At 41.4% G+C, this 24,751-nt stretch overlaps 1 protein-coding gene across 1 annotated transcript in view; it reads right to left on the bottom strand.

Moving 5' to 3' along the window:
- Positions 1-1,855: 1,855 nt before the first annotated feature.
- Positions 1,856-24,751, bottom strand: part of NKD1 (NKD inhibitor of WNT signaling pathway 1) — a 129,854-nt gene continuing 106,958 nt past the window's right edge. Inside the window, exons 5-10 of the mRNA XM_044661419.1 lie at positions 18,756-18,862; positions 13,893-13,988; positions 5,733-5,880; positions 4,769-4,853; positions 3,395-3,522; positions 1,856-2,430 (exon numbers count right to left, since the gene is read on the bottom strand). Of these exons, the coding sequence (XP_044517354.1) occupies positions 1,856-2,430; positions 3,395-3,522; positions 4,769-4,853; positions 5,733-5,880; positions 13,893-13,988; positions 18,756-18,862 (1,139 nt within the window). The remainder of the gene's footprint in view (positions 2,431-3,394; positions 3,523-4,768; positions 4,854-5,732; positions 5,881-13,892; positions 13,989-18,755; positions 18,863-24,751) is intronic.

The raw sequence follows: 24,751 nt of genomic DNA on the forward strand, positions 1-24,751 counted from the left end.
TTTTGGAGTTCTCCCTGGGTAGTCCCCAAAGCTACCGTTTTGTGCCAAATGAGCATATGGGGAAAGGGCTCAGGTGCCTCCTGTCTCCAAAGATAGATGGGGGAGAAAGGAAGGGATGCAAAAAGGAAATCCTCTCTGACAAGTCTCTGAAAATGTTCCTTTGGAAAACCATTTCTGTTCTCCAGGGGCCCACAAGAGCCACACATCCATGTTCCATTCTCATAGGGTGCTGAGGACCTACTACAAAAAAAGAAAAGATAAGCAAATCAAAACCGATCCGTCCCTCACTCCTAAACAAAAATATTCTCACTGCAGAGAAAATATCAAAAAGTAGAAGGTGAAACTCACATAAACACATACAGGAAAGATTCCGTGTGGCCCTTTTCTCTTTTTTTCTGCCCAGAATCCAGCCCTAACCATTCAGCCAGACTGCAATCATGCTTAGCCACCCAGGCCCAACATTCGACTCTGCCCAAAGCTCCTACCAGTGCTCTCTGACCCTGTTTCCCTAGCCCATTTCTCCTCCAGGTCTGCGTGGTCCTAGCCCTCTTAAAGAGGGAAGCCAGGAGAGGAGAAAAGCTTGGTGCGCTCGGGAGGAGGAACCCCTCACTTGCTTGAAAGAATAGAAACAGAGGCAGACCCCTCCAGGGGGTAAAATTAAGTCACATATCCCCAACCACAGCTACTTACACATGAAAACCCATTTCCTGGTACAATAATTACATTTCAGAGAATCAAATCACAGATTTCTACAATACAAGAAAATGTACCTGAGTGTGTATATTTATATAAACATATATAGAGACAAACTAGCATCTGTCTCTATAAATAGCTATATTTATAGAATTATGTAAGTATGTACAATATATTTGCCAGCACTATAAGGGGAAAGGGTTTTAACATTCTCAGTCACAACAACAATTTCAGAAGGAAAAGCCAACACGCAACTGCTGGGAACAGCCCCAATTTTGTTGACGGCAGGACTAAAAAAAAAAAAAAAAACCCCGCGCTCATGTTCCTGTGGTCACTCCCTTTTCCAGTGGTTTTCCAAAACAAGTGTGGTTTCAGAGACAGACTTTAGCTACATGTATGTACATGTGCTCCCCTTAAGAGGGAAGAGGAGAGAAGAAAAGGGTGTTTCCTGATTTTTCCATCATAGAACAGTCAGGACTGCCTTCAGAAAAGAATCTGGGATTCAAAAGGGTAGGTAGGTGTTCAGGATAACTCCATTGACAAATACAGCTAACATTCCCAGGGATATGAAAACATGACACCAAAGAGGCCACTTAACCAGAGTCCAGCAAAATCCCCGCCGTAGCACATTACAATCAATTAAGGGACAAATAAAATCTAAGTAATACTAAGAGGTAGCAACAGTTTGTCTTCTCAGCAATTCTAAAGGTCTCTGGAAGCAGGACCGGGCAGCGATGCTTCCCCGGGAGAGGCTGGTCTACAGGAGGGAAGTCGAGGAACCATCGAGCCATGGAGATGGCCCTCCATCCCCTTCATCCCTGGGCTGGTCCCAAAAGCGTTATCAATGACCATTTGCAAGGAGAGCCCAGTTCTGAAAGCCAGGGACTGCCTCGGCAATCCTCACAAGCCACTACAAAAATTCACAAGTTGTTAAGTAAGCTATGCAGTTTCCACAATATATAAATTAAGGTAAGTTTCTGCGTTTCCCGTATAATTTCTAAAATGGAGACTAGTTGAATATTAGTGGAGTAACAACAACAATAAGAATAATTATGAATAAGAATAATAATGCCTTGGGAGTCGGACATCTTGGGAGAGGGGTTCCTTCATATCGTGGTGGGGTTGGGGGATTCTTTAGTGTGGGGGTGGGGGCGGGGATGCTCTATGTCTGGTAGAAGTGGTGGTAATGGTGGTGATGTTCGTGGTGATGGTGGTGTTCATGTCTCTGGACCATCTGCCCCACCTGGCCCTCGTATAATACAACTGCAGGCAGGTCTCGCACATGTTCCTTCTCCACCACTGTGCTCCCGGGGGGCTGGAGGCTTTTGCACATTTGCTGACTCTCCTTGGCTCTCTGCTTATGTTTCTTGTGCATTGGTGGGGCTGGCCCAAGGAGGTAGGGTGGGGTCAGGACAGGGCGGGTTGTTGGGGAAGCCAAGGGGATGGCAGGTCCCAAGATCGATTTGCTTCTTGCTCCCCTCCCCAGGTGGGCGGACCCCACATTTTTGCTCTGGGCTTTGGGGGACTTTACAAAGTGCTTGCTCAGATCCTGACCAGCCCGGAGGCGTTGCTGGACTTCGGCGATCTTGGCATATGGAATGTCCATGAAGTGGAAGGGGCCGGGTTCTGCCCCCTGGGACTTCCTGTGGTGCACGTGGATGGTTTCAGGTTCATGGGATCGAGATCTAGTCTGGATGGGGACTCTTGTGGGCAGCTCGGGTTTCTGTGAAGGAGAGCCTAGGAAGCAACAAGCAAAGTCAGTTCCCCTGATATCTCTGAGCATTGACTCATAGCCCTGGGTAGGAACAGGCTTCATCTGGAGAAAAGTTTTTTATTTCTTTAATATTCTGGAGCAATACTAGAGCTAGAAGACCTTGCTTGATCAAGAAGCTGGCTCTCTTCCACTCTGAAATGTCACCTACTTCAACTGTCCTTTCTGGACTCTCAGACGTGAGCTGGATGCTTCTCTGACACTAATGCTAACTTTCCCACAGTTGATCCCTTTTCTATCCTCACACTTAGCTCCCATGCACCCTGCTGCCCCAAAAATACACATATTACTGACACCCACAAGGTAGGATACCACTCAACCCATTCTTCCAGCCTTATTTAATGCCATCCCTCTGTATACTCTGGGTTCCGCCCAATTTGGACAAGCCTCTGCTTCCTAAGCGTGTTCTCCCCTCTAACATAGCCACAGCTCATACTGTCCTCTAAGTCTAGAATGCTTTTCTTACCCACAATCCATGTCTTTTATCTATTGGATTCCCATCCACCCTTTGAAGTTCAACTTAAATGTCACTTTCTCAGCCTTCTTTGCTAGTCAGTAATAACTTTCCCCTGGGACATCCCTTAGTAGTACTTTGCTTTGTAACTTCTCAAATGAGCTTCTCATGGAATGATGTTCTAGTTCTCTCTCAGGCTGTCTTATCGCCGTACTAGACTCTGAACTCCATGAAGGTAGGGATCTCTTCCTTTCTACACTTTGTGTCTCCCCTCACACCTAGAAAAATATTCTAAACAAAGCAAGCGCTTGATAAATGCTTTTTGAATTCATTAAGAACTGGCTGATTTTGAATGGTACCAGAGGCCAACAGAAGGCACTCAGAAAGCCGGCTCCTTCACCAGCCTAGGGATGCTCATTTGGATGAATGTATTAAGCAGCAATCCAATTTGTCCCACCCTGACGGGATTCTCTTACCTGGTCCAAACTTGGATGTGTAATTTTCTATCCCTGCAAGATCCAAATAGTGGTTTCTTCTTTCAATGTTCTCATCAACACAATGGCGATAGCGCCCAGATTGCTCTAAGTGGGCATCTCCATGGTACCTGGAAGGGAATAGAGGGCATTTGGGCCATTATACAAACAGGTATAGTAGAGGGGGTGGAGAGGAAATAGCAGGGTAGAATGCAATGGAAAGAACCTTAACCTAAGGCTAAGAGCCAGGCTACCTGCCCTGTAGCCCTGGCCTGGTCACTCTTAAGCTGCATAACTTTAAGGATGTTACTTTATCAATCTGGGCATCAGTTGTCTTGTCTGTGAAACAGGATGAATAGCACCTCTCCTTCTAAATTAATAGGGTGAATATAAAGATCAAATAGTGCCCAGAGATGTACCAGAGAGGGATAATCATTTAACTCCTTGAAGTACAGCTGCAAAATAGTGCATCATAGCCTCAGCAACAGCAGCTGGACCAGCTTGAGAGAAGACATAAAAGTAATTAAGACAGAAAGAGAAATTCTATCTACAGTGTATGTAGATCCTTCTGTCTTGATATTTGAGGTCCTCCATGATCTAGTTCCACTATATCAATCTCATCTTAGAGGAATGAGTGGAAAGGATCCTTGAGATTATCTGGTAAACTACTTCATTTCATCAGATGAGAAAACTGAGGCCAAGAGATAAAGTGACATCCAAAATGACACATGTTACTAACACAACCAGGATTTGAATTCAAGCCTTCTGACTCCAAGAGCTGTCTTAGTGCTCTTCTTCAACATTCACCCTCCAATTTAGTCAAGCCAGGCTTCTTGTTGTCTCTCGCCAGATACTGTTCATTTTCCCCTGAGTCTCTCCTGTAACTTTACTCAGGCTGTCTGACTGTCTCCTTTATTTCCTCTCCCCATTCAAATTCCACTCCTTCAAGGTCCTGCTTGTCCTACCTCTTCCCTCATCATTCTAGCCCACATTTGTCTCTTCCATCTCAACTACTATAGCATGTGTAGTCATAGTAAGAAGTCAGTGACCAATTGTTGACTTTACTCTCATGGGTCTCAATTTCCTTACTTAAAAAAGTAAGAGAACTATCCTAGATGGTTTCTCCTTCTTGCGCCAAATGCTATGATCCTGTAAACTCTTCCAGGTACTGTTTTATTTCCATAACTAGATTGTAGGCTCCTCAAGGGCAGAGACCATTTAATTTCCTTCCTTTTCAATCCTTCTCCCAGAAGTAGGCATTCCACAAATTCTTGCTGATCAGCTGAAGAATTTGGAGAGCCCTCCCCATGCTCAAAAGAGCACCCTCTGTCTGTGTCTCACTATCTGTCTGTCTCTCCCAAATGACAAATTCCCTACCTGAGGGGAGCACGTTGTTTCTTCTCCAAGCTCCTCAGCTCTTCATTGGCCTTGCTCTCTGTTCTGCGCCTCAAACTTGGTAGATCTGTCCCCCATACCCAGGGAAGCACAGAAAACATTCTCCAATAAGTATCTTATTTTCATCCAATTTCATTTGATCTCAGAGCACTTTGTACTCCATTTGTGGCCCCTCCCCACTTTATTTTCTGTTACATTTATCTATTTGTATATGTCTGACCATTCTCTCCTAGAGAATGTCCCTGAAGGGCAGGAGGATATGTCTTATTGGCTTTGTATTTCTCCCAGTACAGTTTTGTGCACTGCAGACATTTCTTAGAATCCAAAGTCAGCCATCTATGGTCTGGGCCAGTCTTTGACCCCAAGAAGCATTAAAAAAAAAAGGATTTGTAAAACACAACTCCCCAGCAATAAGGTCATGGGGAACTAATAAAATAGTAGCTTAGGATGCAAGGTAAAGTTGGGGTGGTAAAAAGAACTGTAGGAATGTCATCCAGTGTGATCTCAACACAAAACAAACATATACACTCTTATTTCCCTTTACTGATTCCTCCTTTGATTCCTTGTTTCCCCAGTCCAATATTTTAATATCTAACCTCCCTCCTTCCCAAGATAAAGCCTCTACTCCTTCCAAAATGTCATGTCCATTCCTGCCTTTGTTTTTGTCATGTTGAAATGTCTTCCCTTTGATCCAAATTCTTCAGGGCCCACCTCAAGTTCTAACCTCTAGGAAGCCTTTGCCACTTAAACTTGAGAATCAAGAATCTCTCTCCCTTTTTTACATGGCAACTGATTTCTGCAGTTCTTCTATGAAGAGATTCACCTGACATCCCCCAATCCCAATCCTTTCTGCAAGGGTGAATCTCTTTTTAAAAAACAGCTTAAATTATTTGTACTCTTGCTCTCTCATCTTCCACAGCTTTCCATTGATTTGTCCAATTCTTACCAGTGTGATTGAGCAAAATACTTTTCCTCTTCTGACTTCCATCTGGGGCCACTGTGAGTTTCACCCGCAGAGTCTTACTGGATGTTGGAGAATGGTTGACTGAGGAATCAACTACCTCATAGATAGTATGGAGCAAGCTAGTGATGTCCTGGATGGAAGATTCAAGAAAAGTTCCACATTAGGCATTAACCAAAAATTCCCATATATTTAAGGAAGATAAAGGTAAGAAGCATCTAGAGGCAAAATTAATAGCCTGTTACTAATTAATAGAAAGATTGCCAGAAGACTTGGGTTAAAATCCTTTTTGATGCTTCCTAACTATATGCTTTAGGTAAGTCACTTCTCCTCCCTGGCTTCTTCCTCTGGAAAATGCAGGGATTGGACCAGAAGGTGTCTGTAATTCCTTCTCTAGTTAGTTGCATCTCTTCTTCTCTGGGCATATCTCTGTGCCTGATGGTCAGGTTCTTCTAAACAATCTCAAAAGTTACTGCCAAGTACAGTGGGGCATCTAAGTAGCAAAGTGGTAAGTCTCTTCTCCTGTCTCTTCTCGCACTCTCACCCTCCCTTCATCTTGAGAGACGAGGTTAGTCCTTTGCTCATTTCCATCACACCTGTTCCTGGGTTGCTGAGGCTGGACCAGTGACCCAGCTGCCCCAGAATATTCACATTCTCAGGGATGTTCACTGAGAGATAACAAGATAGCCTACACTGGGATGGGTTGCTTCTCTCTCCTAAAATTAGCCCTGCCACCCCACTTGTCAAGAGGAGATTTGGGAGCCTGACTGAGCAACAGATGTTCTTCTGTTCTGTTCTGTTTCTGTTCAGAAACGAATGGAAGATTTCAGCTCAAGTGCAAAGAAAGAAAAAAGGCAAGGCTAAACAACATCAACCAATTTTTATAGGCTTCTTGCCATTACCCCATCCCTGTGCTAAGGTTTACATTGTACCTCATGCCTGGAATTAGACTCTCCCTGCCCTTATCTCTTCACAAAATCCCAGAGTTGACAAGTATGTTGGGGGCCATTAAGTACGTCCTATATCTTCCCAAAGGATATTCCCTGAAGTGTACCTAACAACTGATCATCTAGCTTTGGTTTAAAGATCTCAAATGCTGGGGAACCCACTACCTCTCAAGACAACCTGGTCCATTTTCACAGCTTTAATGCTTGGGAAGTTTTTCCTTGTTTTAAGCCTAATTTGTCTCTTTCTAACTTCCACCACTGTGTCTAGTTCTGTCTTCCAGGGCCAAACAAAATAAATCTGATTCCTCTTCTACATGACAGTCTTTCAAATCCTTGTAAACAACTATCATGTCCCATACCTGCCTTCTCTTCTCCAGGATAAACATCCCCAGTTCCTTTAACCAATACAATCCTCACTTGCATGAATTTAAGGCCCTTTACCATCCTGGTTACCCTCTTCTGGACACACTCTGATTATCACTATTTCCACTAAAAATAGTGCCCTCTTTCTTCAAAGGCCAGATTTCATTGCCTTTGTGAAGCTTTCTTGACACCATCCAGATCAAAGAGATTTCTTTCACTTAAATGCTTTTTTTAAAACCTTACCTTCTGCCTTGACAGAAGGGTGATAAGGGCAAGGCATTTGGGATTAAGTGACTTGCCCAGGGTCACAGGGCTAGGAAATATCTGAAGTCATATTTGAACCCAGGTCCTCCTGTCTCCTAACCTGGTGCTCTCTCCCCTGTGCTACCCAGTTGCCCCTACATTGTTTAAATACTGTAAATACATTTCTTCCCCTCTCCAATTATACTCTAAACATCTTGAGAGTAGAGTCTGTGCAATATACATCTTTGTATTCCTAGGGCCCCCCCTTTAAAAGTCTTGTACACAGTAGATGCTTATAAATTTTTATCAAATTTAATTTCCCTAAAAACACCATACTTTGTGTTTTAATGTAGAATTTACTAAATTTTCTGTTTTCACATTTTATATCATTTATCCCATTTTAATTATATATTATATTTATTATATTATATATATATATCCCATATATTATATTATATGCAATTCTTTTCTCACTATCAAACAACAATTGTCCCCTTCTTAATTAAAAATCAATTAATGAAATAGAACAATTCAACATTACTCTACACTCAAACTTTTCCTTTCTCTTTTTCTTACTCTCTTTTCCTTAAGGTGATTTTATCCTTCCAGCCTGGTCTTTACCTCTCTTTTCTTTTCGTATATTTCGGCATTTCTCTTTCCTTCTTACTCCTTTTTTTTAACCCTTACCTTCCTTCTTAGAATCAAAACTTTGTATTGACTCCAAGGCAGAAGAGTGGTAAGGACTAGGCAATGAGGGTTAAATGACTTGCCCAGAGTCACACAGCTGGAAAGTGTCAGAGGCCAGATTTGAACCTAGGACCTCCCATCTCTGGGCCTGACTCTCAATCTACTGAGCCACCCAGCTGCCCCCCTTACTCTTTTTTTAAACAAGTTCTCATAAACTCTCCTTTTGAAGTCAAAGTTTACTTACTCTCTCATAATCTTGGGGAAAATTTCAAATATTCTTGTGAAGTAGATATTATTATTATTATTATTATTATTACTCAGTTTTCTAGAGGAGAAAAATTAGGTATAATTAAGCAACGTTCCCAAAGTCACACAGCATAGGATGAGAGGAATAAAATGAAAAGCCAGATACCAGACAACTTGTCTTGGACTTTTTCCATGAGAGGAGGCCTCTTCTTAGAAAAGATTTAGTAGATCTAAGTCTGAAGACCTGGACTAAAATGCAAGAGCTACCTACTTACTACCTGTATGACCTTAAGCAAGTCACTTTCCCTTTTTCTGAAACCCATCTTCCTTATCAGTAAAATGAGATGGTTGGCTCTAGACTCAGAAGCACCACTTTCAAATTCCTCCTTGAATACTTACTACTTGTATAATCTTGGGCTAGCCTCAGTTTCCTAATCTGTGAAATGAGAAAATTGGACTAGATGGCTTCTGAAGTTCCTTAAAGATCTATCCTCTATGTTCACACTTTGTTGGGAGAACTTTTAAGTCACAACTATTAAATCAAATGCTTTTTATATTTAACAAATAATAAGCCCAGTGGAATATTGGTGTTATCTATACCAGGGATGGGCAATCTCTGGTCTTCAGCTAATACCTATTTTTGCAGTCCACAAGCTACCATTCTTAGCTTGCAGGCTGCCAGATTTGGCCTACTGGCAATAGCTTGCTATCCCTTACTCTATACTTTTCCATCAACTGAATGATGATAAAAGATATGAGGTATTGGGGAATATCATTTACAAGAGGCTACCAAATCCCTTGGGCAGCTACGGGTTACAGTGGAGCTTGGAATTGGGAAGACTCATCTTGCTGAATTCAAATCTGGCCTCAGACACTTCCTAGCTGTGTGTTCCTGGGCAAATCACCTCAGCCTGTTTGCCTCAGTTCCTCTCTGTAACTGAGCTAGAGAAGGATGTGACAAACCACTCCAGTGTCTTTGCTGAGAAAGCCCCACCACCACCACCACCAATTCCCTAATGAAACGCATTCAACATGGCATGGTCTTGATGTATACATGCAGATAAGAGATGTCCAACACAGCCTAATACCACCCAAAATATGTCCAAACCAGATTAAAATATAATTGGGAAATATTTAACAAAAATAAAAATAAATACAATAGAATATAGTTGTTAATGTGGTCACAGGGAACCTAATGTCTGGTTTAGTGGCTCTTGTATAGGTTTAAAATAACTAGTGTAGATTATTCTCATTTAAAAAAATTATACAGATAAAAAATGAGATTTTCTGTTCACTCGGGCATATTTGTCAGAAATTGAGTGAGTGATACTAACTCTCCGACTCTGTAATATCAATGAGACAATGAAACCCACACGAATGACCAACAGGAACTCTTCTGACCTGGAGAGTCAGCCCTGACCAGAAGAAGCTTTGCCTGAAACTTGATTGAAACAGAAGTGTGAGCCCTTCTTTTCCTGCACAGAGGAATGTGTGTGGGGATAGCCAAAAAGCATGGAGAGAAACTGTATATTTATAACCAGATTTGAGGAGTGGATTTAGGACTAAAAATAGATGAAGGGAAACGCCAGCCCCAGTTCTCCCCTGACACTAATCCTCCACCCTCCTCTACTTCAGTAGGAAAAGGAAACAACCTTTCTCCAAAGTCCACTCTGAGGGATGCTCCTTTTTTTTTTTAACCCTTTCTTTTTTATTTTCTAAAATCACTTAGGATATTTTTGAAGAACTTATAGTTAGAACCAGAAAGCAACATCAGTTGGTAGGTTTCCCTAGGGTCTGCTCGGAAAAGGAATAAAAAGAAAAATCTTCCGGTGCTGAAATGTTGAAAAGTGGGACTCTTCATGTTCTAAGCCAGCAACAGGGGGAAAGAAGGAGAAGAGACCAGCAGTCTTTGAGTCAAAATGGACAGTGGGGGGACAGCATGCTCTCCAAGAAGCAGGGTCACTTTTTAAACCTTCAGCACAAACTCTCAAGACATATCAGCTCAATTATCTGGAATTCAAAGTCCAATGACAAAAATCCCTCTGAAGATAATTATGGCACGGCTGTCAGTTCCCAAAACAGGCTGTCAGAAAAAGTGGGTCCTTCTTTCTGTGAAATAATAATCCTTTATATTAGCAGTGTTTTATATTTTCAAAGTGTATTTACATCTATCATCCCATTTGATTCTCATGACAACCCTGTGGGTAGGCAGGCAGGCCAAGGACTATCATTCCTATTTTAAAGAAGGAAACAGAGTCACCGAGAGGTTAAGTAACTTATCAAGGTCATTTGCATTAATACTTACAAGGTCTGTGACTTCGTTGGTGTGGGAACTCTTCCCTCCATCAATGCAGGTCAAAATCCCTCCCTGACTCGATAGCATTCATGATTTGCTATGGCTGAGAGGGAAAGCCCTAGGCTGTTCTCCCTATCTTATTAGACAGATTACATGAGTAGCTATGGGAGAATAAATTCATCACCCCGTGGGCAACCTAGTGAAGACCTTCTCTGAACCTAGTTATGGGTGCACTTAGATGAATATTCTAATAATCCATTAGATGGAGGATTTCATCAGGTACCACTTCCAGCAACACAGGTCACAATTGTGTCTGTTTCTTTTTTTTAAACCCTTACCTTCCTTCTTAGAATCAATACTGGGTATTGGTTCTAAGACAGAAGAGTGGTAAGGGCTAGGCAGTGGAGGTTAAGTGACTTGCCCAGGGTCACACAGCTGGGAAGTGTCTTGAGGCCAGATTTGAACCTAGGACCTCCCATCTCTGGGCCTGACTCTTAATCGACTGAGCCACCCAACTGCCCCCAATTGTATCTGTTTCTGCTCATGGTGGTCACATCACTAGTAAATTGTGGAATTGATTTTAGAACCCAGGTCTTTCTGCTTCCTAACTTAATCACTCTTTCTAGTGAACTACCTTCTCTCCCCCATTAGACTGTGAGTTCCTTAAGAACAGATACTGGCTTTCTTTGGATCCCTAGTAGCCACTTAAAAAATGCTAGTTGATTAGCTGACTTAAGCATGAACCACTTATTCAGGTGCATAAGGCTAAGGAAAATAAGAATGAAAGGGCATTTTAGAGATGCTGAATCCTTTGTTTCAGAATAAATTAGCCCCCATCCCCCAAAGTGCCAGGGCAAAGGATTAGCTGTTGAGTGGTGAATGGCCACTCTATAAATCAAAATGGGCTCAAAGGGGAACCAATAATAAAGTACGTGGCATTCAGAATGTCTTTGAAAGGATCACAATTAATCAATCAATGTCTGTATTGAGTTTCCAAGGTTGCAAACCAACTGTCTGGGCCTGAACTCAAACCCACGTCTACTGACTTCTAAGCTTGGACTTAGTCATCCCACTAAACTGTGGAGCTTTCCTGAGAGGATGTGGCTATTATGCATCTATAAATACAGTCAAATGAAACACTTGGTAACCCACAAAGCCTCAAGTAGTGCATATATAGTTGCGTTTGCGTTTGTGCATATATAAATGGGCACAGAGACCATACGGTCTTCGTGGTGCTTCAGGGGAAGCTCTGAAGAGATGAGAAGAGCCTGGTTTCAGCCCATCCTCAGAACAGTTCCCTAGTCCTTCCTGGAGAGGAGCTTCCCCTTTCTTCCAAGCACCCCATGATTTGAGCTCTGGGATTTTGGCTATCACTCAAGCACCTCTAAAGGACAAAGCTGCCAGCACACGTGGATCTGGAGTCCAAAGCCCGGGCTTCAGATACAAGTTCCACTATTTACTCACTACCTATGTGACCTGGGGCAAATCACATCACTGAAGCCCTTGTGCCTCTCCTTCCTCCTCTGAAAAGGGAAGGGGCTGGACTAGAGGAACTCGAAGGTCCCTTCCGACTCCAAGCTTCATGTTCTTTATATATATATATATATATATATATATATACATATAAACCCTTACCTTCTGTCTTGGAGTCAATACCGTGTATTGGCTCCAAGGCAGAAGAGTGGTAAGGGCTAGGCAATGGGGGTTAAGTGACTTGCCCAGGGTCACACAGCTAACTTCATGTTCTTTTAAGGAATAGGTTAGAAGTCATGGTAGCTCTCTATATCTGGGTACTTTAGGGATGAAAACAGGAAGCTGCTGAGAAATTCAGATGTGATCGTCACTCCTTGACTGTGATCAGTACCATCTGTAATATAGCGGATGGCTGACACGGGGGACATAAGCAGCATCTGCTGACCCCACGTCTATGTGCTCTCTCTGCCTGCACCTGCCCCTCAGCTCAGTGGCTTCCCTTCCCAACTTTAAAAAAGTGAAAGCAAAAGGTGGAGAAGATCCCTGCCTGGGGTGGACCTCCAGCACTTAGCTGTTGTATTTCAGTTGAAATCTCAGGTCCCTGAAATCTCAGAAGGAAAAAGCAAAGATAAGGGGCCCCTACTATACCGGCACAATAGAAAGATCTCTGGTCTTGGGCCAGGAGACCACTGTTCTGCGCATGCATATAGCCCTTCCTAAGGATGTATACAAGTCATAAAACTTCTCAGCTCTAGTTTTCCTCAATTTGATAAACATTTATTGAGCTCTCCCTTCTACTCAGGCAAACATGGTGAGGATTCTTTAATTCCCCAGACTAGTGGTATCAAACTCATAGAAATGGGGGGAATTAATCTGTAGGAAAGGATTTATATGGGCTCCATATTTATCTAGCTTTAAAATGTAATATTATCTATACTTTATTTTTATTTATTTATTTTAAGCCTTACCTTCTGTCTTAGAATCAAGACTGTGTATTGGTTCCCAGGGAGAAGAGAGGTAAGGACTAAGCAACAGGGGTTATGTGACTTGCCCAGGATCACACAACTAAGACATTTTGAGGCAGATTTGAATCCAGGACCTCATATCTCTGGGTCTGGCTCTCAATCCACTGAGCTAGGTAGCTGCCCCCTATTTTTATTTATTTTAAAAAACATTTTTCAATTGCATTTTAATCCAATCCAAGCTGTACACAAGAGTACTATGGACTATGGACTAAAATGTTTGATACTTCTGCTCAAGAGCACCCAAGCTGGGTATTAATAATAGTTAAATTTAGGGGGCAGCTGGGTGGCTCAGTGGATCTGACTTGGCTTCAGACACTTCCTAGCTGTGTGATCCGGGGCAAGTCACTTAACCCTTATAGCCTAGCCCTTACCATTCTGCCTGAAGGGTAAGGGTTTAAAAAAAAAAGTTAAAATTTAGGAAGGCTTTTCACCAGAAGGTAAATGTTTTTTGATCCACAACTCATAAGAATTGTCTAAGTTACAAAAAATGCTGCAATATTTATCAATGGAGGGAGCCTTCCCAGCACCTGCACTTTATCCAGAACTCTGAATTACTAAAGAAGCTGGAACTAATAGCCCTAACTCCTGAAAAGTCTGGAAAGGCCACTGTTTCTAGTTCTTCCTAAGGTTCTAAAAGAGTCCCTTTCCCCACTACATTCAGTCCTCTTCCAGTCAAGAGGATTTTCCTTGTTGAAAAGAAATTCAGGGCTTCAGTGGGAATTCTAGAAGCAGGACAAGCTTATAGGAAGGCTTAGCTCCATAGAAGGCACTGCTTTGATTTACAGAAGAGGGGTAAAGCTTGTCTTGAGAGGCAGAAGTGACAGGACAAATCTAGGGAAGCTCAGAGCATGACATTCCCTCTTACCTCTCGAGTGACTTTGCCGTTGTTATCAAAGTCATATAGCGTGAAGGTCCATTCTTGCCGATTGTCTTCCTCTACTGAAACATCACACTGTAACTCCTGAGGGAAAGATAGAAAGTGGTTACATAGCCCTGAACCATGTGATGCTCCAGAGATATAAGCTGGGATAGCAAGGGCGTCATCACTTGTCCTTTCATTGGAATTCTGCCCATCATCACCTAAACCCTCGGTTGCAACTTAAAAAAATAATTTTTAAAAGAGAAAAAAAAATAAATACGTAAAAAATAAAATAGTCAAAAAATAAATACATGAATAAAAATAAAATAAAAGACAAAAACAATTTTTCAAAAGAGAAAAAACAGACAAAACTGGGGACATCTAAACAAAAACTGGGGGTGATTAGTCTGGGTAATATGAATAATAGTAATAAAAGCTTACATGTAGATAGCATTTCAAGGTTTACAAAGAACTTTATATATCTCAAGGAGAGGGAGCAGGATACAATGGATAGAGGCAACTACTACAAGAATCAAGAAAATCCGACTTTAATTTATTACACTTCTGACATATTGGCTAGGTCACCCACAGCCTCTTACTTGTACTCTCTGAAGGCTCTAGGCAATTAATTAAAACTAAATTACAGAAAAAACACTGACCTGCCTTCATTGGTGAGAAAGAATCTCTATATCAATGAAATTAAAAGTCCAACCCCTATCCCTACCTTTTAAAATACCTTATCTCATTTGATTCTCACAAGAACCTTGAGGAAGATGCTATTATTAACCCATTTTACAGAGAGGAAACTCAAGATAGAGAGGTTAAAATGATTTGCTAGGGTCACAGAACTACTAAACATCTGAGACAGGATTTGAATCCAGATCTCCTCAAAAAGTAAGCTGCAGGAGATAAAGGATCCTGGGGGTAGTTGTGGGGAACAGAAGTGATATATTTTATACTTTGTTGTGGTGATGGTACAGTCAAATCCAATTCTATGGGTGTTCTCAGCGAAGATATCAAAGAGTTTGTCAGGTCCTTCTCCAGCTCATTTTACAGATGAACAAACTGAGGCAAACAGTTAAGAGAACTTGCCTAGTCGCACAGCTAGTAAGAATGTAAGGCTGGATTTGAATTCAGGTCTTCCTGACTCCAGACCCTACACTCTATCACTGTGCCAATTAGCTGCTCCAAACACCCTGTATTTAAGAGATCATTCAGTCCAACATCATTTTATAAATGAGGAAACTGGGATCTCTGTCTTCAAATATGTGATAAGCTCTCATGTGAAAAAGGATCCAACTTCTATGTGGCTTGAACTGGGCAGAACTATGACCAGAGGGCTGAAATTACAGGGAGGAAAGTCTGGGCTCAGTATGTATACTACAGAAATGTCTAACAATGGAATGGGCTACTTCATCTTATATAGTCTATTTATATTATATATAATATATCACATGATATATATTATTGCATATACAATATATTATATTAGATAAAATATGTATGATATGATATAAATGATCTTCTCTCTTCTCCTCTCCTTTCTTGCCTTCTCTTGTCTTCCTAAATATTTTCAAGTAACAGCTGCATCCTGCTAGGGACTTGTAGCAGGAGGCACCTCTACGAGGTGGGATGCTACACCAGATGACCAAAAGAGTCCCTTCCAATTCACGTTATATAAAAATGAAAAAAAAAAAAAAAAAAGCTCTTAAATTTCCTACAATCATAAAAGTTCCTTGAGGACAAGGACCATTCTTTATTCATTTTGGTGTCCTCTTAATGCCTAATGGTATGGGTTTGTCAAATGAATGATTAAAAACATGAATGAGTGGCTACGGTGATATGAATGGAAACTACTCTCGTTCTACCTTCTTCTTCGCACTGGCTTCCCTCCTCCACCCCAAATAAAATCCCAAACCTTTGTCACCCCAGCTCTCTCCAAGCACAGCGGAGTCAACAGGCAAAACTACCCAACAGAGGGGAAAATAAACAGCTTCAAACAGCTTCTGAGAGAACGCACGAGAGAAAGCAGACTCTGGAATACCTGGCTTCTCCTGCTGACTTGAAACCAATTCCCTACAGCAGTTAGCGGTCCCCCCCATCCCATGCTGAGTTCAAAGGCAGCCTTCCCTCAGTTGTAACAAGCCCATCTGATAAGTGCCAAGTGTCCCAGCTCCGCTCCCAGATGCATCGTTTCATGTTACACAACACGCTCTGTGCATACACACACCTCGGAGAGAGAACCCTGCCCATCCCGCCCTCCCCTCCTCCAAACGTACACACTTGCCATTTGCTTCTTCCCTTCTACCTCATCGTAAAATGAATCCGTTTACCTGTTTTCCCAGCCCCTCTGAGCCTATGTGTCGAGGATGCTTTGATGTGATGGAGTAGAAAGAGGGGGTTTGGGAACAGAACATCTACTTATCTGCGCTTGATTTCTCGCCACATGTTAACAGCCCACATGCCCCGACCAGCTGAACAAGGCTTCCCTCTCCCAGTGACCCCGGGCGGTGCCTGGTGGATAATGGGGGAGTCTGCAGAGGCAGCTAGCTAACTTTGGTGAGGTTCTTTGACAATGGGCACAATCTATCAAGTTTCAAGTAATCTGAGCCAAACTGGGGGAAAGGAAAGGAAGAGAATAAGCATACTCTGTGCCAGGCGCTGTGCTATGTGCTTTACAAATATTCTCTCATTTCATTAAACAGATGAAACCTCTCCTCTCCACGTGCCAGAAAACAACTTCTAAAATCCTTGGTCAGTGAACAAGACTTGACAATTGTTTGGATGTGGGGGTGAGGGGAGATAGTGAGGAAGGCAAAGGAACTGAGAATGTAGGCTATAAAGAAAAGTTTAAAGCTACCTCTAAGTCTTGATTGATGACACATGTTAAAACCAATGGAAATGTGCACTGGATGTGGGAGGGGTGAAGTGGGGGTGAGGGGGAAAGTAAAAACATGAATCATGTAACCATGGGAAATTTTTCAAAAAAATAAAATATTTAAATTTAAAGCTACCTCTAGCTCCATTATTCTTAGCCACATCATCCCCTTCCAAGGCTCAAGGGACACCAAGGTACAGTAGAGAGAGTGCAAGACCTAGAGTCAGGAAGATCTAAATTCAAATTTGGTGGCCTTGGGCAAGTCACTTAACCCTATTTGCTTCTGTTTCTTCATCTTTGAAACCAGCTGGAGAAGGAAATGGCAAACTACTTCAGGATCTTTGTCAAGAAAACCCTAAAAAAGGGTCACGAAGACTCAGACATAACTTAAAAAACAACTAAGAGATAAAAATGAAGCCATCACCTGGATGGCCACTAAAAAAACCAAAGTAGGGTCATTTACTCTGGCATTCCGGGGAGAAAAAAAATACCAAGAATTCTCCTCCTGACTGTCCTCTCCTAAATCTCATATCAAACACAAACTCAAAGGAAACTAGGTAGTGCTTAAATCAGGAGATCTGTAAGAAGAAGGATTTGAATTAGTAGCAAATGAACTGATGACAATGAAAAGGCAAAGTGTTCATTTTACAGAGTGATGATGTGCCTTCTTATTCTTGCTGGAATCAATCTGTCAAGATAATGAAAACTCATTTCCATTTAAATCAATATAGTAATAAATAAATGTATTTGGGTGAAAAGTCAGACTTTCCAAGAATTGTTTATTCTTATTATTCCTTAATTCATTTCAAAGAATCTAAGCTAAAAGAAATCTCAAAGATTATGAAATTCCATCCGCTCCTTTCCCAGATGGAAACAAACTGAGACTTGGAGAGGGGAACTAATTTTCCCAATGTAACAGAGTAGCACAGTCAAAATGGACCAAGCCCTTACACTCCAGCACTTTTTCCATGGCACCATACTACCACTGAAGGTTCTTGAACAGAGGAGTGACATCATCAGACCTAGGTTTTGGGAAGATGAGTTTGGCAGTAGTGCAGAAGATGGCCTAGAAAGGAGGAAGTCTGGGAGCAGAAAGACCAATTATGAGACTAAAGAAGGAGATATGGAAAGGGTCTCAATTAAAGAAAGGGCCTTCTAAGTGAAGAAAAGGGGCTACATTAGAGAAATATGGCCTCAAAATGGAAAATATTTGGCAACAAAGTGGATATGTGAGATTGAGATAAAGGGGAAGGAGGAGTCGACAATGATATCAAGGTTTAAATCCTGGATGACTCAAAGGATAGAAATTTGGAGGAATTAGAAGGTGAATTCTGTTTTAGACATATTAAGTTTGAGATGACTAAGAGATACTCAGGTGGAGCTGTCCAGCAAGCAGCTGGCAGTGTAGAACTGGAATTCTGGAAAGGGATTTGGATTGTTCATTGAAACTTGAAAGTCATCTTTATGAAGTCAATAACAGTTAATGGGTTCTCCATCTTATGCAAAGGAGGAGTAACCATTTGTGGAGGGGTTGCAGAAAGGGATCCTTGTTCAGGTATAGGTTGGACCAGTTGGATTTTGGTATCCTTTCCAATGCTGAGATTTTGTGCTTTCTGTTTAATAGTGCTCCCTCTAGTATCTATCTAATAAGGAAATACTTTAGGTAAAAATCAGTGTCCAATGGTGTCTGGGGGCCAAGAGTAAATGTATAGGAAATTTGATTTTTTTTTTTCATTTGGAAAGTTTAAACCATGTCAGAAAGCTCTCACAAACTAATGAAAAGTCTCTAATAACTTGGCAGAAGAGGGAGCTTTGAGGAAACAATTTAAAAGGGTAACAGCAGAGGTAATAGACTGGTCTCTCTAATGGTTTGGATTGGCAAGAGCTCCCCTCTTTCGCATGCATATTGAAGTAAGAACAAGGAGGTTCTTTCCTGGAACCAAACCCTAAGCCTATGCCTCAGCCCAGTCCCCAGGGAACAGGAAACTTACTTCAAATTTCAGCTGTTTCTTGGAGCTGGGGCAAGATTCACTGTCTTTCTCGGCCTTCTTTTCATCTCCACTCCCTGGCCCATCTGTCTTCTCAGGAGGCAAAGACACTGCAAAGGTATTGGTAAGAGAAAAAAAAATGACAAGGAGACTCTCAGAAGAGTTGTATATGCTGTGAAATCCATATACTGACTGGAAAACAGAGGGAAGCTGGATTCTGCAAGATCACAGTTCAGGAATACCTAATCATGCCTGTGATACTGTCCATTGATTCCTGTTCAATTGCTGGGATATTTCTATCTCTATTTCTCATTTTCATAAGATCATAGGATTTTTAGGTGGCAAAGATCTTAAAGATCAGGGGGCAGCTAGGTGGTTTGATGGTTAAAGAACCGGACTTAGAGATGGGAAGGTCTGAAATCAAATATGACCTCAGATACATCATAGCTGTGTGACCCTGGGAAAATCACTTAACCCCACTTGCCTCACCCTTACCTCTCTTCTGCCTTGGAACCAACACTTATTGATTCTAAAGTATTGATTCTAAAGACAGAAGACAATGATTTAAAAAAAAAAAAAAAGATCAGCTAGTCCGACATTTATTTTACAAAGGAAAAATTCCAGTCCCAGAAAAATGAAGTAACTAATCTAAGGTTACATATATTCTGTGTTCCAGGGACACTAGCCTCCTTGCAGTTCTTCAAACAAGACAATCCATCTTTCAGCTCTAGATATTTTCTTGGGTTATCCCCCATGCCTGGAATGTTTCTCCTCATTTTTGCCTTCTGGCCTTCTTCAACTACCAGCTAAAATCTCACTTTCTACATGAAGTCTTTCCTGATCTTCTCCGAATTCCAGTGCCTTCCTTTTGCTCATTATTTCTAATTTATCCTAAAAATAGCATGTTTGTACACAGTTATCTATATATTCTCTCCCCCATTTGATTGTAAGCTCCTCAAGGGCAAGGACTGTCTTTTACCTTGTTTTGTATCCTAGGGCTTAGCACACAGTGTCTGAATAAATGCCTATTGACAGCAAGTGAGTTGTGATTTAACTTGCTGTGATTTCTCAGAGCTTCAGGAAGCTCCTCTCTACCTAAGTGAAGGTGAGCTTGTAAAAATGCCTTGGGTCATTCCCATTTTGCTTAAGAAAACCACTATCTCCCAGCATCACATCCTAAAGAACTAAGCTTTTAATAGGCCCTGTCTCCACTTATTCCCAACCACTCCAAGTTTCTAGATAGACTCGACTTGGAATCACAAGAGAATCTACAATAGAGATGGACCTCTGTAGTACAGTTAGAGGGAGAGTCAAGGGAGAGAGGGGAGATAGACCTTTTCAGCCTCGATTGCCCAGAGGCAACAGGAAATAACCTACTTACAAATGCCTAAGGCCAGCAAAAGAGAAGGGCTTTACAAAATACACAGCCTCTTCACAGATCAATGTATAATTCATATCTGTGGGGGAGGGCAGGGACTCACAGAGTTCAACAGTGTTAGGGGAAAGTGTGGGCGCATATGAACACAGACACACACAACACACAATGCATATCTTGAGCAAGCTGGAAGGACTCCATGCCAGAAGAGCCTTGTCATTGACTCACCCTTCACCCAGGGCACTTGCTGTCCTTTTGGCTACAGACCATCCTTTTCCCTCTGTGCGTAGATAGTTCCTTTTAAGACAGAATGGGAGGATGGGTGGGAGAGCCTGATGACCTCATATTGATGTCATTGTACATATGACCAGTCTAAATGAGGTCATAGGAAGGCACCAAAGCTTTCTCCCACAAATCACATGTCTCAGATGCCACACCATCCTTTTATCTTCTCCACACCAAAATCACAGCAGCCACGTAAGGATTTAGTTGCCAGCACATCTAAAATGATGCCCATGGTAGCACAATGTGCCAAAAATTTTGATGCCTGTTATCTGATCTTCCTTAATCTCAGTGCTTTCCTTCCACAGAATATTTGTCCTCACATTGCCTCTTCCACTAAACTGTGAGATCTTTGAGAGCAGAAACTGCCTTTTGTCTTTCTCTGTATCCCCAGCATGATGCCAGATACATAGGAGATCCTTAACAGTTCCTTATTACAATAAAATATAATAATATATAACATGTATTGTTATAATATATGATAAGATACATAATGTAATATTTAATAATAGCCACTATTATTAAATATTATCTGTCTCATCTACAACCAATCCCACATTACATTTGAAAAATGCTTGGTTTTTTTTCCCCACAAAACACCACCTCTTTTCCTTCTCACAATCTCAACAAGACAGGCAGCAATCATTATTCCAATTTTACAGATGAGGACACTGAGTGCAAAGAATTAGCAAGTGAACTGTCCAAGGTCACACAACTAGTTAATAGCCATACCAACCCTAAAAGCCAAGTCTTCAGATTCCCCAGTCCCAGATCCTACCATACCCTTCAAGGAGCTCAGAGGATAAGTTTCTTTAGGAAGTTCCACAGGACTGATCTCACCTATGTGACTTACCAAAGGTCACACAGGCATGACACATCTCCTATGGACTACTAAGGGAAGATCGATATTTCTGGGGAACTAGAAAATGGCAGGCTGCCTAGATTAGCCACAAATATACAATTCTGTCATGATAGTCATAAAGCTGATCACGATGATTCATATCAAGATAGGGCTTTGAGGTTAAAAATTGCTTTTCTTAAAACCCTTAGGTTTAACCCTAAGTTAAAAATTGCTTTCTCCACAACAACCCAAAAAAAGGCACAAGCTCAGAAGGTAAAGTAACTCTCATGGTCAAAAAGAGAGGAAGATAAAACGGGATTTTAGACTTTCAAGGGATTTTATGTGTCAGCTAATCCTACCCTCTCATTTTATAGATTAGGAAATTGAAGCCTACAAAGGGAAATAACTTGCCCAGGATCACAAGGGTAGTCAGGAGTGAAGCTTTCTGACTCTGGTCAGTGTCTTCCCTTCTGTACCACACTGCCCTCTTGGAACCAAACTGTTTTTTCTTCTATTCTGGTTTCCTGTCTCCAAGCCTAGTACACTTTTCATCATACACTGGAAGTGCCCACAAAGACTGGGGACAAACTGGTACCCCTCAGGACACCCCATGATGACTGACATACCCATCTGCTTTCTCATGACAAAATATAAAAAGGGATGCTGTCTGTCAACAAGCACTTGTGAATCACTTGGAATCATGTAGCAGTCATCATGCTAAATAAATACTGAGGATACAAAGAAAGTTCAACATAGTCCCTGCCCTCAAGTTGCTCACATTCTAATGGGAGAAACAAAAATGCATACAACTATATACATGTAGTTTATATACACAGAGTAAAATGGAATAACTCAGAAGAAAGGTGCTATCCATGCAATGGGAAGAACGATGCAAACCCCTTCCATGGATTGCCATGCCAAACAAGGACCATTTTCTATAATAAGGATAGAGGTATTAGATGCATTACATCACACAAAGTCATTCATCAAATACATCATATCTTTTTTAATTATTATTTTTTATTTTTATTTTGAATATTTTCCCATAGTTACATGTTTTATGTTCTTTCCCTCTCCTCCAAACCCCCCTAACCCTCCTTAGCTGATGCACAATTCCACTGGGTTTTACATGTATCATTGATTAAGACCTAATTCCATATTATTGATAGTTGGACTAGAGTTATCTTTTAGTGTCTTCATCCCCAATAATAGCCCTGTCAGCCCATGTGTTCAAGCAGTTGTTTTTCTTCTGTGTTTCCCCTCCCACAGTTCTTCCTCTGAATGTGGCTAGTTTTGTTTCTCATAAGTCCCTCAGCCTTGCTCTGGATCATTGCATTGCTGCTAGTAGAGAAGTCCATCATGTTCAATTGTACCACAGTGTGTACAATGTTCTCCTGAATCTGCTCCTTTCACTCTGCATCAATTCCTGGAGGTCATTCCAGTCCACATGGAATTCCTCCAGTTCATTATTCCTTTGAGCATAATAGTATTCCACATCATATCTTAAGGAGGGTAGAAAACACATAGGCTACCCTATGAACAGGTACAACTGGGTGGCACAGTGGATAGAGTGCCACACCTGGCAGACTCACCTTCCTGAGTTCAAATCTGACTTCAGATACATACTAGCCACATGACCCTAAACATTTCACTTTACCCTACTGGTCTCAGTTTCTTCATCTGTAAAGTGAGATGGAGAAGAAAATGGCAAACCACTCCAATATCTTTGCCAAGAAAACCCCAAATGGGGTCATGAAGAGTCAGATACTACTGAAATGAATGAACAACAACACTATCAGTGGGTACTTTTTTCCTCCAAGACAGTAATTTTTCATAGAAAAAAGAGATTTCCTCCTGTGATTTACAGAAATCCTTCAGTAAACCCATATTTTTTACCTTGTAATTAGTATGAATCTAGAGCTTGAGATTAGGTTACTTTAAAGCTGGGTATACTTACAGTCAGGAAAAGGGTAGAGAACGGAAGAATGCCAGAAAGGGTAGGTAGACATTAGCCTGTGGCCAAGTTCAGATGGGTTGGAGCCAGGTTCTGGTACCCTGGCTCTTGACTAATTAAGGCAGGTTACAGGTACACATATGAGAATATTTGCAGCAGGAAAATAATACCATTGAATTGAATTGAAATATTCCTATACATCCAGCAGTAGTCTTATGATGAGATGGGAGGGTAAGGGAAAGGCAGGAGGAGGAGGGCAGGTGTGACATAAGGCATCTTTCTCTTCACACCCTGGGGAAGAGGCAGCAGGCACCCATAATTCCTTAGTGTTCAAAAGCAATGTATCTCTAAAATAGACCAAAGCAAGGGTCCAGCTGGAGACCCTGAGCCCAAGTGCAAACCCCAACTCTTCTTAAAAACTTAATATAAATTTGTGGATTGGGCAATGCAAATGACGAGACAAAAAATAACCAAAGGAAGAAACTGTCACATTCTACCCCTAAATTTGTCCCTGTAGGGCTTCATCATACTGAAGTCGCAAGTTCCTTTGGGATTCTGTGTTAGGTGACCGGGCTTAGTTGAAGGACACTAATTATCTATCAGTAGGTAAGTAGATAAAATAAATAAGATCTAGTCCTTGCCCTCAGTTAGATTATATAGTTAACAAATAGCTACAATTCTATATGTATACTAGAAGCAAAGGGCAACACAGCACGGTATGGTGGATAGAGCTGGCTGAGGAGTTAGGAAAACATGGGTTCAAATCTTGACTGACCCAAAATGATAAGATGATCCTGGGCAAGTCATTTGATCTCTCATGGTCCCCAGGCAATTTTCTAAGAATATAAGTTGCAAAGCAGGTCAAAATACATTGGTAGAGGGGATTTCTTCATTGGGAATTTCCTATATCAAAATATATTAATGGAGAGAATTTCTTCATTGGGAATTTCCTGTTTCAATGAAATTACAGGTCCAGACACCAAAAAAAATGAATAAGAAAAGTGGCAAGCAAAGTCCTATGTGTGGTTTAAGCAAGGGAGAGGAGGGAAGGAAGAGAATATAACTATTCACTAAGTAAGGAGAGGTAAGGATAGGATCAGGGATAACTCAATGGAGAAAATAGTATAAATATGTATAGTATAGTACTAAATGTGAAATATAAAAATAGTATAAAATATGAAAAAAAATTCATCAATTTCCAAGTCAATTGAACTTTTCACTGTGTAAGGTTGTTGAATTTTGGTGGACCGGTCTTTTAGCAGTTTTCTTGAGTTGCAAAGGTATACCTTTCCCAGCCTTCACCCCCTTAGCTTCTCCAGTCAACACCCTCCTCAGGCCTGAATTTGTTCAGCAATGCAGGATACCTGGGAAGGAATTGGGGTTACTGGACCAAGTTCCTAAAGTCCCAGGTGAGAGGAGGGCTGAGTAATTCTCTTATGGCCTGGGGCCAGTCAAACCAATCTGCCTGAATAAGGCTGCCTACTCTACACCATCTCGAATCCACCCTCCACATAGATGAAACTAGTGAGATGCAGCCACCAAGAGTT

Source organism: Gracilinanus agilis, chromosome 2 (genome assembly GCF_016433145.1).
Source record: "Gracilinanus agilis isolate LMUSP501 chromosome 2, AgileGrace, whole genome shotgun sequence".
NCBI classification, from domain to species: Eukaryota; Metazoa; Chordata; class Mammalia; order Didelphimorphia; family Didelphidae; genus Gracilinanus; species Gracilinanus agilis.